General features: G+C 37.9%; 1 protein-coding gene across 1 annotated transcript in view; it reads left to right on the top strand.

Annotated features, from left to right (window-relative positions):
* The first annotated feature begins 192 nt into the window (after positions 1–192).
* Positions 193–15,991, top strand: part of LOC106869270 (coiled-coil domain-containing protein 138) — a 42,870-nt gene continuing 27,071 nt past the window's right edge. The window contains exons 1-9 of the mRNA XM_014914942.2: positions 193–328; positions 1,561–1,622; positions 2,544–2,729; positions 2,979–3,094; positions 3,639–3,770; positions 7,407–7,526; positions 8,382–8,459; positions 9,811–9,942; positions 14,122–14,289. Of these exons, the coding sequence (XP_014770428.1) occupies positions 1,598–1,622; positions 2,544–2,729; positions 2,979–3,094; positions 3,639–3,770; positions 7,407–7,526; positions 8,382–8,459; positions 9,811–9,942; positions 14,122–14,289 (957 nt within the window). The 5' untranslated portion in view covers positions 193–328; positions 1,561–1,597. The remainder of the gene's footprint in view (positions 329–1,560; positions 1,623–2,543; positions 2,730–2,978; positions 3,095–3,638; positions 3,771–7,406; positions 7,527–8,381; positions 8,460–9,810; positions 9,943–14,121; positions 14,290–15,991) is intronic.

Here is a 15,991-nt window from a genome sequence, read left to right on the forward strand (position 1 = left end):
GTCATTATGGAGCCTACTTTGATAGTGAGAGTAAATACTTATAGATATCGTTTCATATATATATATCTATTTATATATATATATAACATATTATATTTGTGCTCTGATAATTAAAACTTAAAATAAATTACTTGTTATCAGCCACCTGTTAGTAATACGCAGCTGCGGTTTATAAACGGACACTAGCTTTGTAGTTAACTGTTGTTAGGGGAAATTCAAACCCTGACAACAGCCGAAGTTTTGGTTCCAATTTCGAGATTGTTTTTGAACATCAGTTTAGTTCTTGGGTCCGCTATCGTGTCTGATTTTAATGATACAACACAGAAAAGTAAGTACATCCGATTCTCCGTTGTATTGAACTCGATGACGTTAGTGAGTTTAACTTTTAAACTTTACGTAAAGTTGTTATGATTGTTGGTAATATAGGCACAAGACCAGTAATTGTGAGGAGGAAGGGTTTTGTTGTGATTATCGACGCCCCCTGTCCTTGACTAGACTTTATTTTATCGAGAGATGAAAAGTTGGATGATAAAAATAACCTCGGTAGGATAATAAAAATAATAATGGTCTCAAATTTTAGCACAAAAGGGCCAGCATTTTTGGAGGAAGGGTAAAGCGATATCATCGGGCTCAGTGTTCAACTGGTACTTATTTTATCGACCCCAAAAGACGTAATGCCTAGTGTTTTCTTTGTTAACCTATTGACAAACATTAAGGACGGTGTAAATATTTTCTAGCAAAATAATCTTTTCTACTAAAGGCGCAAAGCCTGAAATTTTGGAGAACGGGGACTAGTCGATTACCTCGAGCCCACTGTTTAACAGGTATTTAATTTATCGACTCCGAAAGAATAAAAAGCAAAGTCGACCTCGACGGAATTTGAACTCGGAACTTAGTGATCGGCGAAATACCGCTAAGCTCACCGCCTTACTTTTTAGCATAATAATTCTTCCTAAAGAAGGCACAAGGCCTGAAACTTTTGGAGAAGAGGCTAGTCAATTACTTCAACCCCAGTACATGACTGGTACTTATTATATCGACCTCGAAAAGATGTAAGGAAAGTCGACCTCGGTGGTGTATTTAACGGTCCAGTCATCTTGCTGTCTTATTTTCTAGCATAATAATTATAATAATAATGGTTTCAAACTTTGCCACAAGGGCAGCAATTTTGGGGGAGGGAATGAGTCAAATAAATTGACCCCAGCGTTTAACTGGTAATTATTTTATCAGTCTCTTTTGCCAAACCACTAAGTTACGGGGACGTAAACACACCACCATCGGTTGTCAAGCGATACTATATACATACATACATACATACATATATATATATATATATATATATATATACACACACATATATGTATGTATGTATACACCTCTATATATAGGTGTGTATACACCTATACATATACACACACGAATAGCATAGGGTAGTTTTTCTACCTGGCCAGCTCCTGTGAACCATCTTACCCATGGATGCATGGAAGATGGCCATTAAATGATGATAATGATATGTATATATATAGAATTATTGTTTCTTACTGTTGGTTTTTGTTTCAGTCAAATCTTCCTCCAGACACCTGGGTCTTCCTTTAGAATGGCTTCCAAAGACAGTGATATTGGTAAGAAGCATTTCTTCCTTTATTCTCTTACATTGCAGTCTCCAAGATTCTCTACCATTTCCGAATGACTTACCATTTTGTTGTTCTAGGATTTGAAGAATGTCCACCATTTTACAACTGAAGTGATTTTTCTAAGTTTTGTGAGTTACTTGGGAACCCCTCTAGGGGCGGTCATCATCATCATCATCATCATTTAGTATCTGCTTTCCATGCTGGCATGGGTTGGACAGTTTGACCGGAACCAGTAAGCTGGAGAGCTGCACCAGGTTCTAGTCTGATTTGGCATGGTTTCTATGGTTGGATGCCCTTCTTTACATGCCAACCACTCCAAGAATGTAGTGGGTGCCTTTTACATGTCATCAACATGGATGCTGTTACATGTGGGAGCCATGGGTGCTTTTACATGTCACCAGCACCCTGTACATTCTGGGAAGCGTTTGGCATTAGGAAAGGTATGCAGCTAAAGAAGTCATGCCAAAGCAAACATTGGGGGTCGATGCAGTCCCTTGGCTCATTACCTCCCTCAATACCATACCCACTTCAATTAAGGGGTCTTACCTTATAAATAGCTTGGTGATCTCTCTAGTGCCAGTGCCCCATAAAAAGCACTCAGTACACTCTGTAAAGCAGCTGGTATTAAGAAGGGCATCTGGCAGTAGGGACCACGTCAAAGCAGACACAGGAGTCCAATGCAGGCCTCTGCATTGGATCCTATCAAACCATCTGACCCATGCCAGCTTGGAAGATAGATGTTAAATGATGCTGATGATGATGATGATGATCAGCTTATACAAATTATTTTCTCGTGGTCCTATCATGTATCTGTGCTTCATTCTTAAGTTCCAAGATTTCTCTATTCCATTTTGTTTTATTTGTTTATTTGTTTTTGTTTTAATATGGTTATTATTTGGTTTACTTCAGAATCTGCCGTTTTCCCAAAGCAAGAATTAAACGGATATGGACTCAACTTTGATGATTCTACAGAAAGCCTGTATGACTTCTGCCGTGCATCTTTGCAGTCGGTTCTGAACATGGACACCGATACTGGCAGCCACTGTCAATGTAAATGCCATCCAAGGAAATCTACAGAAGGTCTTGAAGGAAACGGTAATAATGGTTTACAACTTCCTTATAGTTGTTATTGCTGCTGTTGTTGTTTCGAAGGTTTTGGTCGGCCTAGGGCTATAGTAGAAGACACTCGTCCCTGCACTAGGGCTGAACCTGGAACCATGTGGTTTGCCAAGTGAATTCCTTAAACACACAGCTATGCCTGCAAAATTTATCTTCTAGAATTTAGAAGTCTTTGAAGAATGTTATTTATGAATTATATTTATTTGTTATCTTTCCTTGTTGTAGATTATGATGATGATGTAGATAACGATGATTACGATTCTGCTGATGATAGAAGTCGTTCCAAATCAAACGTGATTGGTATTATGCAAGAACTTCAGAAAATTAGTGCCAAACTCAAGGTAGGTTTCAAAATACATCATCATCATCATCATCATCATCATATTATTCTTATATCATTTATCTTGTATTTGTTTTAATCATTTGACTGTGGCCATGCTGGGGCACCGCCTTGAGGAACTTTAGTCAAACTAATTGACCCCGGTACTTCTTTTCATTTTAAACCTGGTACTTATTCCATCAGTCTCTTTTGCTGAACTACTAGGTTACAAGGATATAAACATACCAACACCAGTTGTCAAGTGGTATGGGGGACAAACACAGACACACACACACATACATATATGATGGGCTTCTTTCAGTTTCCATCAAATGACCATACTGCAGCCCTATTATGAGAATGATTTTACTGTTACAGGAGGAGGAGGTGGTGCTGGGGCTGCTACTACTGCTATAAATAGGGGTATGTTTATGTATACAAACAATAGAGACTGTGTCGCACAATGGCATAGAATTTGATGTGAATGACCATTCTGTGCTTTTGTCTTTGTATTCAAGGCTTCTATTGGCTGACCGACAGTTCTGTTGTTTTGTTGTTTTACTCAGGAAGAAAATCATGTTTTGACTGAGAAAAAGAAAGATTTATTGAGACGAGAACAATTGCTTTCGGTTTCACAGAAAAACTTCCAAACCATTATTGAACTGGAGATTAAGCGGAAGATGGAAGGTATTGAGAAGGTGAGTATATATGGAGTTGAGTTAATTCATGTATGTGTTTGTGTTTGTGTGTGGCGGGAATGTGTATACACACATGCACACATACTATCACACACACACATACTATCACACACACACACTGTATGTTTTATTACAACGTAATGCTTATCTTGCATCTTGAGTTCCATACCACTGCAATTTACAAATGAGGACATGTATATACCTGTATGCACATGTATGTATGTATACATGTATATTTATATACGTATGTATATATGTGTGTGTGTGTGTGTGTATACATATATATGGATGTATATGTGTGCATTTCTTCTTCTTCTTCTTCTTCTTCTTCTGAGTGGTTGGCGTTAGGAAGGGCATCCAGCTGTAGAAACTCTGCCAAATTAGATTGAAGCCTGGTGTTGCCATCCGGTTTCACCAGTCCTCAGTCAAATCGCCCAACCCATGCTAGCATGGAAAGCGGACGTTAAACGATGATGATGATGTATGTGTATACATATATGTGTGTGTATACATGTATGTATATACATATATATTTATATACATATGTGTGAATACATATATATGTGTGTATGTATACATATATATGTATGCATATGTATGTATATGTGTGCATGTGTGTGTGTATATATATATATATGTATCATCATCATCGTTTAACGTCCGCCTTCCATGCTAGCATGGGTTGGACGATTTGACTGAGGACTGGTGAAACCGGATGGCAACACCAGGCTCCAATCTAATTTGGCAGAGTTTCTACAGCTGGATGCCCTTCCTAACGCCAACCACTCAGAGAGTGTAGTGGGTGCTTTTACGTGTCACCCGCACGAAAACGGCCACGCTCGAAATGGTGTCTTTTATGTGCCACCCGCACAAGCCAATGTATGTGTATACATATGTGTGTGTGTGTGTGTAAAGCTGTCCACTGCTGAACATAACTTTCTTCATGGCTTACGCTTCTTTGGTTATACAAAAACAGTTTAGAATCGTAGACTTGTCACTACTTAAAAAGTGCCAAAGCATTGCTCTGCAGCTAAAGATCCACTTAGCAATCCTGTGGTTTCAAGCACACTCCTCTTGTGCAGCCTCTTGGGTTGATGTTTTGTCTCGTAGCCCCAAGGATACCAGTGTTTAAAACTTCAGGAATCTTTCTGTATATATTATAAACATGCAAGCAACGGAGTGAGTCCCAACATAGTCACTTGTTTTAGTTGGAGGTAGCAAAACTTTCATAAATAACTCTCTGTTATCTTTAAAAACAAGAAGGAAATAAACAAGTGATATTATAATTCGGGATATATTATTTCTGCAAATAAAACTGGATGGTCACTGCCGGAATGCTTCGATGTTAAGTCGATTACAATTAATTTTTTCTTCTGTAAAAATTTTGTTGGAAATTTTGTGTGGAATTAAATTTATTTTCCTGTTTGGATTATCTCCCTTAGATATATTTGTTTCAATGTGAATCGAAGTACAAGAAGCTTTGATTGAATAGAGCCATGATTAAAACGATTCCACCCATGACCATCCTGGAATACCGACCCAGATTATTCAATGTGACTGTACCTGAGACTGTCTTATGCAGTGTATCTCCTGTGCTCCCTTTTCTTTAGATGCTAGACATTTGGCTGCTATTTCTTGCATTTCGAGCAACCATGTATAGTCTCCCTCATATATTTGTCATTCTATATTTTGTTGCTTTTGTTGTTGTTTAACTCCAGGTCAGTCTTGATCGATTAAAGTTTTGGTCACAGGCATTCTGGCCATGACCATCCCATTTTTTGCTTATATGCAAAAAACCAAGGACTGCCTTATCCAATGTGTTCTTTTCTAAGACAGTAGAGCGTGATTTGCGAAGGATTCAGCTGCTATTTTTAGCAAGTCAATTAATCATGTAGAACAGTGATCCTCAAGTGAGGGTCCATATAAGATTTCTGGGGTTCCATGCAAGCAAAATAGTAAACTGGGGGTTCTTAATAGTATCTTAAGGGTTCATTTTGATTTCATCATCATCATCATCATCATCATTTAACGCCCATCTTCCATGCTGGCATGGGTTGGACGGTATGACAGGAGTTGACAGGCTGTCTGGGTTCCAATGGCTGAAAGAAGAATAAAAGAACAAAAATTATGACAGACTGGTGTAAGGACCTTTACGCAGTCAACTGAGCTGCTAGAAACAACAATGAAATCTTTCTCAGCTCACAACCTATTGGTCTTAAAACAAAGGATACACTGGAAAATGTCAGGATCGATATTCAAGAAGACAGGGTGGTCATGCCCAGAATGTCTGTGATTATAGACCTGTTGAAAAACTCCTTTAATTATAAAGCAAACCACTTTTCCATTCATATTCCCCCCCCCCCCATCCATTCAATGTATTTTTCTTTTATCTCTGCGTTCATGTTTTTTTTTTTGTTGCACAATATTCTTCAGAGTAATGAAGTTCTGCTCAGAAGGAACAGATTTTATCAATAAAACAATATTCTTTTCCCTAACATCTGTTGGTTTATAATAACAATAACAATTTCTAAGAATAACGCTTTGATTTCTCTTATCGTTTCACACACACTTGGTCGTTTCCAGTAACAGTTTTTCGAAGGGAGGGGCTTTCTATCAATTGTAGTCTGTATTGATTTGCTTGTGTTTTGCATAATACCTCGAGAAGATAAATACATAATTGGTATTAGCTTTGTGCATATCTTCCCTTGATCAAAACTGGACAGTCTGAAATAATGGCATTCAGCTGTTTCCTGGTCTTCTCTATAATAATCTACATTTACCGTGTCTCATTCTGTAGATTATATTTGGGTGAGAGTTTCTTGTATGTAAGTTCTGGTTTTGTGTCAGCAGAATTATAAAGTCTTCCATCTCCAGCATGAATAAACTATTTTTGGCTCCCTTTCCCATTTATCTCAGTTCTGTGAAGTCTTTGACAATTATTGTCAACCATTCCAGGGTTTACTTTACCATCTTTCTTCAGCCAGGTCTTTGAATCTTTCATTAATGCTGTATTGTATTGCAATACCTTTGAGTAAAGGAAGGCAGCAAGCTAGCAGAATCGTTAGCACAATGGGCAAAATGCTTAGCAGCAAGTTCTAATTCTGCTGAGGTGGACTTGTGCCTATCATAGAAAGATTTATTATTACCTCCGCCTTAGCAAAAGCAGAGGTATTGTTTTTAGTTGTATTTGTTTGTCTGTGGACACGATATCTCAAGAACCGCTGGATGGATTTGGATAAAACTTTCAGGGATGTTCGGCCTCATGACTGGCACGAACTGATTAGATTTGGGGATCGATCCAGTACCAGACAAGGATTCTGGATTATTTTTCCTGTTTTTTTACTTAATTTTTGAGAGTGGTCAGGTTCATTTTTAGCATTCTTGTTTGTGAGAGCAATCAAGTTTATTTCAGATATTTTCATTTTAAAAATCATCTCTGGCTAATCATTGAGAGGATGTTGGTGTTGCTTTGGCAAAGGTTTATGTTCTTCTTCTTCTTCTTCTTCTTCTTCTTCTTCTTCTTCTTCTCCTTCTTCTCCTTCTCCTCCTCCTCCTCCTCCTCCTTCTTCTTCTTCTTGTTATTATCATTATTATTATTATTATTATTATTATTATTATTATTTCTTTGCTCTGTAGAGTTTCAAGCAAGAACTTGAGAAATCTCTGATCCAACTAAAAGAGAAAATCAAAGAAAACAAACGTCTTCGTGAGAATTTTGAAACCCTAAAGTCTACTAATGAAGTGCTGAGAAGTGAGGTAAGTAATTAGGGAGAGTGGGGTGGCGGCAAGGGAACGGATAGTTGCACAGTCTCCTATTTATTTAGAATCTCTGGCTTCAAACCTTTTCTTCATTAAAATAAATTAGTCTTGAGCAGTAATTCTTAGCACTCCCTTTCACAGAATGGTGTTTCTCAAACCCCATCCTTTCATGTTTAATAGAAAACAGGGGGTAAAAAAGGCATAAGATTATTTTAATGGCACACAACCTAATTCAACAGTGATTTATCATTCATATTTAGTGAAGTGATAGTCATGGCTGATGCTGGTGTCATGCCAACAGCACCCACTACACATTTGGAGTGGTTGGCATTAGGAAGGGTATCCAGCTGTAGAAAGCCGTGCCAAATCAGATTGGAACCTGGTGCAGCTCCTCGGCTTACCAGTTTTTAGTCAAACCATCCAACCCATCTCAGCATAGAAAGCAGACACTAAACGATGATGATGATGGTCTAATTCCCATCCAGAAAGTGCTGTTTTTTTTAGATATTTATATGGATTAGTGACCCCAATGTTAAATTTTTATGGAAAATAATAACGATGATGATGATGAATCATTCTTTGTCTGTTTTCTATGCTGGAATGGGTTGGAGAATAAGACAGGATTCAATGAATCAGAGGACTGCACCATGCTCCAATTGTCTGGATGCCTTTATGGGCTGCCCTCTATGTAGCACCAGCACCAGTGAGGTTGCCAAGTAACTCAACAGAACAATACCCTTTAAGTGAGTGGAGTATAGTACTGAGGGAGGTGGATTTATGCCAGGTGATGAGAGATGAAAGCATCATTGATTAACATTTTGATTCTATTGTTCTGAATTATTTTTTTCATAGGTAGAAACTTTAACCCACGAACGGACCAAATGTGATAAACAAATCAACAGTTTACAGGCCAGGTTAACAAATTTGCAGGTAAAAGATTTCTTGTGTTTGTGTGTGTGGTATACATGGTGTCTGAGGGAGAGAGAAATGGTAGTTTTGAGAAGGACTGAGAGAGAAATGTGTGGGGATGAAGTTGTTTGATAAGAGGAGGACTGAGGATTTGATGGAAATCCTGGGGCTGGAGGAATCGGTGGAATGGTTGGCAAGGGCGTTTCTGTTATACCTGTATTTCTAAGGGGCCAGCCTTGTTACAGTCTGTGTCACACTGAATCTCCCTGAGAACTACATTAAGGGTACACGTGTCTGTGGAGTTCTCAGCCACTTGCACGTTAATACCATGAGCAAGTTGTTCCATTGATTGGATCAACTGGAACCCTCATCGTCATAACCGACTGAGTGCCATGGCAATATGTGTGTGTGTGTTACCTGAGTAGCTTTGGAAGAATACTTATGCAATTATGGGTAATATTAGGAAATATGGTAAACATACAATAATTATAGTTTAACTTTTATCAAATTTCTTGATGTTTATATGAAACAGTAAATTGAATCCTAATTTTGAAAAAGCAAAATATTTATTACCTCAAAACGAAATCAAATAAAACAAATTTTCTCATTTGTTTATTTGCAATAAATATACATCGATGTATTTTAAAATTGCAATCTACTTCATTGAAACTTATCTCTGCAAAATTTTATCCCCTCCCACCAACTGCTCTGTTGTTATTCCTCCTCTTTTTCCTCTTCTCTCTCTCTGATTCTTTTTCACTCATTGTGTATGAGTGTAACATTCCTTTACTCAGTGCCTGTCATCAAGCCTAGTATATGCACTCATGCTGCACCTCTTATGCTAATTCTCTCTCTCTCTCTCTCTTTCTCTTTTACTCTCTCCCCCTTTCTTGCTATATGATGTAAAGTGTGGCTGGAGAAATCAGCCAATCTACATTTATATTGGCTATTGTTAAATATAGGTTGTTTATATCTGCATGCATGTTGTATATATATGAACCAAAGTATACTGCATTTTAGAGCCATTTCAGCCAATCATGCCAATTGGTTTCACACTGGCTGTTAGATAACCAGATATTAGTTAACTGCATGGTTAAGTAACACCATGTGCTCTTCAGCGATGGCAAGTATGGAAAAATCTGGCAACTGCTCTCTGTTTGTGGGAGGTGAACCCTTAACTGTGCTGTTACCTAATATCTGTTTATCTATTACCCAGTGTGAAACCAATTGGTAAGATTGGCTGAAACGGATCTATAATATTGTACACCTTCATTAGTGTACTCACTCTGTCGATAAGTGTGTGAGTGAATATTTTCTCTGGCATTTGGTTTCTCAGGTAATTATATATATATATCTGTCTGTATGGTTTTAGCGACTTTATGAACAGAATCAAAAACAGATAGTACCCAGCTTGGCAATTGATGTAAAACAAGAGACAACCAGTTCCAAGACTGCCAAAAGCTCGACCGAAAAACCACACAAGAAATCACTTAAAGCTTCTAAGGTAAATATGGCTTTCACTTTTAAAGACGTAAGTTAATGGTTAAACATGGCTATGTAGTGTAGAAGTTCATTTGACAATCACAAGGTTGCAGGTTCAATTCAACTGTGTGGTACCTTGAAGAAGTGATTTTCCTACTACATCTTCTGGCTAATTGATGTCTTGTATTAGTGTTTGCCGAAGGTGAGTCAAGCTGGCTCCACTGCTCTAGTTTCACAAGTGAAATCTCATTAGAAAGAAGGGTATTTTTTTAGGTTTGAGGGCAATTTGGTTGCTATTTTTAGTTGGTCAAATGATCGTGTAGGGGCTCCTTTATTGTTGTTTAACCCTCAGGTCAGATTTGATTCAGCAGAACTATGATCAAATGTGACCATCCCACGTTATTTCTTTTATTTGTTTCAGTCATTTGACTGCGGCCATGCTGGAGCACCGCATTGAAGTCTCCAAAATTACATTTCTCAAGGGACCTTTTTTTGGATGATTCGAGGGTGGTTTGGCTGCTAATTTTAGCTGTTCAATGACCATGTAGAAGCTTCCTTGTTAGCTTGAGTTGTTCCTTCATTGGCTGAATCGAGTAAATTACCATAGATACAGCATGGCCAAATGGTTCAGAAATTTGCTTTTCAATAACAAGTCCCCAGTTCAATCTCACTGAATGGCACCTGGAGCAAGTGCCTTTTACAATAGCCTCAGCTCAACCCAAGCCTTGTCAGTGGAATTAGGTAGCTGGAAACTGTGCGGAAGCCTATCAGCTGCGTTGTGCCTGTAATTCAGAGATCCAGCCTTGTCACATTGACTCCGATTCAGGGTTCACTTGGAAAGCTCGTTATGCTGCACTGGAGTTGCGGAGGGGTGGCATTGCAGGAATTAATTCACTTCTTCAAGATGTTGCATAAACGTGGCTAATGATAACTAATCAATGGACTTCAGTAATCCGCTCAAATATATAATAAATCTCCTTCAAATTGCCTTCTTATCTCCTTCAGACCACACTCTACACCTTACTAAAAAGTAAGACATATTGGATAATGTTGTCCACCTCAATGCTGTTTCATCATCATCAGCATCATCCTCATCATCATCATTGTCATTTTAATGTCCACTTTTCCATGCTTGCATGGGTCAGTTGGAATCTTTTGAGGTAGGTTTCCTATGGCTCGATGCCCTTCCTTTGACCAACTATCACCTGTTTCTGGTTAAGGTAAAAACTTCTTACACAGATTAACGACGAATGATACCACTTCTGTGATGATGATGATGATGGTGATGGTGGTGGTGGTTGTTTTACTATTTTCACATATCAAGACAAACACACACACAAACATTTATCCATTCAGCCATCCATCCCTCTGTCTATCCCTCCAGTTACTCATCCATCTATCCAGTTAACTATATTTATCTATCCATCCATACATTCATCTATCTATCTATTTTCTCTGTGTCTGTCTGTTTCTCTCTCTCTCTATCTATCTATCCATCCATCCGTCCATCCATCCATCCATCCATCTATCTATCTATCTTCCTGTACCTCCCTATCTGTCTGTCTGTCTGTCTATCTATTTATCTACCTCTCTCTCTATTTACTTGTCTATCTATCTATCTGTCTATCTATCTATCTATCTTTCTTTCTACCTGTCTCTCTCTCTCTCTCTCTATCTATCTATCTATCTATCTATCTATCTATCTATCTCTTTCTCTCTCTCTCTCTCTCTCTCTCTCTCTCTCTCCATTTATTTATCTGTCTGTCTCTCTCCTCACCCACTCATCTATTTGTCTGTCTATCCATCCATCCGTCCATCCATCCATCCATCCATCTACCCGTCCATCCATTTGTCCATCCGTCCGTCCGTTTGTCCATCCATCTGACAGGCTTCTTTCAGTTTCTGTCTACCAAACCCATTCGCAACACCCTAGTTAGCCCCAGGCTATTGCAGAAGGTACACACACCCGTACCATTCTGTGTTTGTGGATGGAAAACAACGACAAAATATTTAATAAAAATGAACTGATCATGGCTTGAATGCCTGTAGCGATACACTGATCTGACCTGGGGCTAAACAACAACAGTGTTGTTATCATTGCAGACTCTGGTGTAATCCATTTCATGTGTGTAGGTAATCATGCTTAGATTTTTCTGCCAGAATTAGTTTTGATTTAAAACCATAATATTAATGGTTTGCATTTGATCAGGAACTACAGCTGGCGTAGAACGCAAATATATTAAATAAAGAAATAAAGAGAAAAATAAAAAAAAAAGATACAGAAAAAAAAAGAGAGAAAAACCAAAGCTTTTTTCTTGTTTCCTTCACACACACACACACACACCTGCTTGTGCGAGCACACAGACACAGACCCACACACACAAATATGACCAATAGCGTTACTATACATCTCAACTATTGAACTTGTAGATATGGTATTGACAGGTAGTGAATTCTTGATGGGAATAAATGGTCTATTTTCGAATATTAAGCATTCTCTAAATGGATGGAAGTAGTTCTGTAACATGTCTTGATGTGCACTCTACTAAAAGAGGATTCCAAGTCATATATATATCACTTTGCAATATATGTAAATGTATATAAGCGCTTAACATCATTTCTTCCAACTCTTACGTTCTGAGTTCAAATGCTGTCGAGGTTGACTTTGGCTTTCATTCTTTTGGGATTGATAAATCAAGAATCGGTTGAACACAAATTGCTGGTCTTGTGCCAGAATTTGAAATAAATATACGTACAGGATGCTGTGAATAAACTGTCATTTAAATTACACAAAAATGAAAATAACACTTAACATCTCATTTTAAGATATATATTCACAAAAATTACATAAAAATATCTTGAAATACTAAAAAATAATTTTTCATTGAATTATTGTGAGCTGAACCAAATCATTCAACTTATTTATCTATTGATTTATATTGTTTTGTTTTGTTTTGGTGTTGATTGTTTTCCAAATCGATTTGAAATAATTTCCTAATTTGATTCCATGTTTAAATGTCTGAAATTAATTGTTTTGTTTTTCTTAATTAAGATTATTAAATTTCGAGGTTATTAACTTCATCTTCAAACTCTATACTCCCAACATCTATAACGATACTGTTCTCTTTGATTTGGTTTGATATCTAATCTTCGCCAGGTGTGTTTTTCATTCCTAAAGACATTCCTAAACACCTGTAACCATTTATATTACAGAACAGTATAAATATTCTAACAATCCATACCTATACTGTATTTACTCTGCTATCTGAATGTTACCAGGTGTCTTATTCATTCCTGATGGTATATATACATTAACGACCGTTTACAGTCTCACCATCATGATCAATGTCCGCATCCCGTGCTGGCAAGGATTAGACAGTTTGACTGGAGCTGGTGAGCTGAAGAGCTATACCAGGTTCCAATCTGATTTGGTATGGTTTCTACAGCTGGATGCCCTTCCTAACGCCAACCACTCCAGAGTGTACTGGGTACTTTTTATGTGCCACTGGCATGGGTGCCACACACACACACACACACATATATATATATATATATATACACATGCATACATATATATGTACATAGGTGTAGGAGTGGCTGTGTGGTAAGTAGCTTGCTTACCAACCACATGATTCCAGGTTCAGTCCCACTGTGTGGCACCTTGGGCAAGTGTCTTTTACTATAGCCTCAGGCCAACCAATGCCTTGTGAGTGCATTTGGTAGACGGAAACTGAAAGAAGCCTGTTGTATATATTTATATATATATATATATATATGTGTGTGTGTATGTTTGTGTGTCTGTGTTTGTCCCTCCACCATTGCTTGACAATAGATGTTGGTGTGTTTACATCCCCATAACTTAGCAGTTCGGCGAAAGAGGCCAATAGAATAAGTATTAGGCTTATAAAAGAAGAAGTCCTGTGGTTGATTTGTTTGACTACAGGTAGTGCTCCAGCATGGCCACAGTCAAATGACTGAAACAGATAAAAGAATAATAGAATATGTACATATTAAATATATATATATATATATATATATGAGACTTGCCCAGGGTGCCATGTAATGGGATTGAACCTGAAATCCGTATAATGAAATTAGTGATTTGATTGGTCTGGTCTGTGATGATGATAATGACTGATGATGGTGTAGTTGTTGCTGATTAATTGCTTCCCCACCCCTTCTACATTCTGTTAATTTATAGGTTCTGCAGTGTATTGGTGACCTCTTGCCCTCTCTACTGATGTGGCTAGTTGACATGCAGTTGGCTGCACCTTTGAGAAACTCAGTCGCTCACCTTCCGCATCAACTCAACATACCTGAAAGCAGCATCATCAGGAAACCAAGATCGATCTCAGAACGTTGCTTAAAGGTAACCCTACTTTATATTTTCCTCTTGCTACTTTCCTAACCAGTCTGTCTTCCTTAATCCTTTTGCGTTCAGCTTTTGTTAAAGAATAATGAATCTATACTCTACCAAATATATTGAGTAATCCTTCAGTTTAATACAAGATTGTTTTTATTATAACGTAAAAACAAACGTATATACACAGTGGCGCAGGAGTGGCTGTGTGGTAAGTAGCTTGCTTATCAACCACATGGTTCCGGGTTCAGTCTCAATGCATGGCACCTTGGGCAAGTGTCTTCTACTATAGCCTCGGGACGACCAAAGCCTTGTGAGTGGATTTGGTAGACGGAAACTGAAAGAAGCCTGCTGTATGTATATGTTTGTGTGTCTGTGTTTGTCCTCACTTCATCACTTGACAACCGATGTTGGTGTGTTTGCTTCCCCATAACTTAGCAGTTTGGCAGATGAGACCAATAAAATAAGTACTAGGCTTACAAAGAATAAGTCCTGAGGTCAATTTGTTCAACTAAAAAGGCAGTACTCCAGCATGGCTGCAGTAAAATGACCGAAACAACTAAAAGAATAACGGTCTTCTACACAGTTTCCATTTGCTGAATTCACTCACAAGACATTTTTGAAATGTCTACAAAATGGAAAACAAAGCTAAAAGCTGGAACTGACATTGATTAAGTAAGTTAGATTTATATTTATGAGTATTTAAATTCTGTAATAAATTCAAAATTTTATATATTCGGAGACCTTCTTTTCACAATTAAATAAATTTTCTCATATAAATCTACTGCAGGAACTAGAAAAATGTGATCTCATGATTTGTTGGAGTTGTAAGTTAATTATTCACCTGTCACAAGTAATTTATGTCAACAATCACCTCCAATTATCGCACAGTTCAATAACAGTTCAATAACAATGTATAATTGGCTCCCAGATCAAAAATAATTCACAACCATGGCTGTTGACACATTTGTATTAATACAAGTTTTGCTTTCTCTTGCATCGTTGTTGATATGCAACCAAAATGTGAGACACACAGTGCCACAGTTACATGGAAAAACACACATATACGCGTATGTATGTCAAGTCATATCATCATCATCATCATCATCATTATCACTATGTTAACGTCCACTTTTCTATGCTTGCATGGGTTGGAGGGAGTTTGTTGAGGCAAACCTTCTGTGGTCAGATGCCCTTCTTGTTGTCAACCCTATCACCTGTTTCCAATCAAGGTAATATTTCTCCATTGGTCAGACATGTTCTGTCATGGAAATATACTCTTTTACTTGTTTCAGTCATTTGACTGCGGCCATGCTGGAGCACTGCCTTCAGTCGAGCAAATCGACCCCAGGACTTGCTCTTTGTAAGCCTAGTACTTATTCTATTGGTCTCTTTTGCCAAGCTGCTAAGTTACGGGGATGTAAACACACCAGCATCGGTTGTCAAGTGAAGTTGGGGAGACAAACTTATACACACACGTCTATATATACATATATACGACAGGCTTCTTTCAGTTTCCATCTTCAAAATCTACTCACAAAGTTTTGATCAGCCTGGAACTCTTGTGGAAGACACTTGTGCAAGGTGTAGCACAGTGTGGTCGAACCTGAAATCATATGGCTGGGAAACAAACTGCTTAACCACACAGCTATTCCTGTCCTTATTATATACATAGACATCTTTCTCCCTCTCTCTTTATATATATATATAT

This window comes from Octopus bimaculoides, chromosome 13 (genome assembly GCF_001194135.2).
Source record: "Octopus bimaculoides isolate UCB-OBI-ISO-001 chromosome 13, ASM119413v2, whole genome shotgun sequence".
In the NCBI taxonomy this organism is placed as follows: Eukaryota; Metazoa; Mollusca; class Cephalopoda; order Octopoda; family Octopodidae; genus Octopus; species Octopus bimaculoides.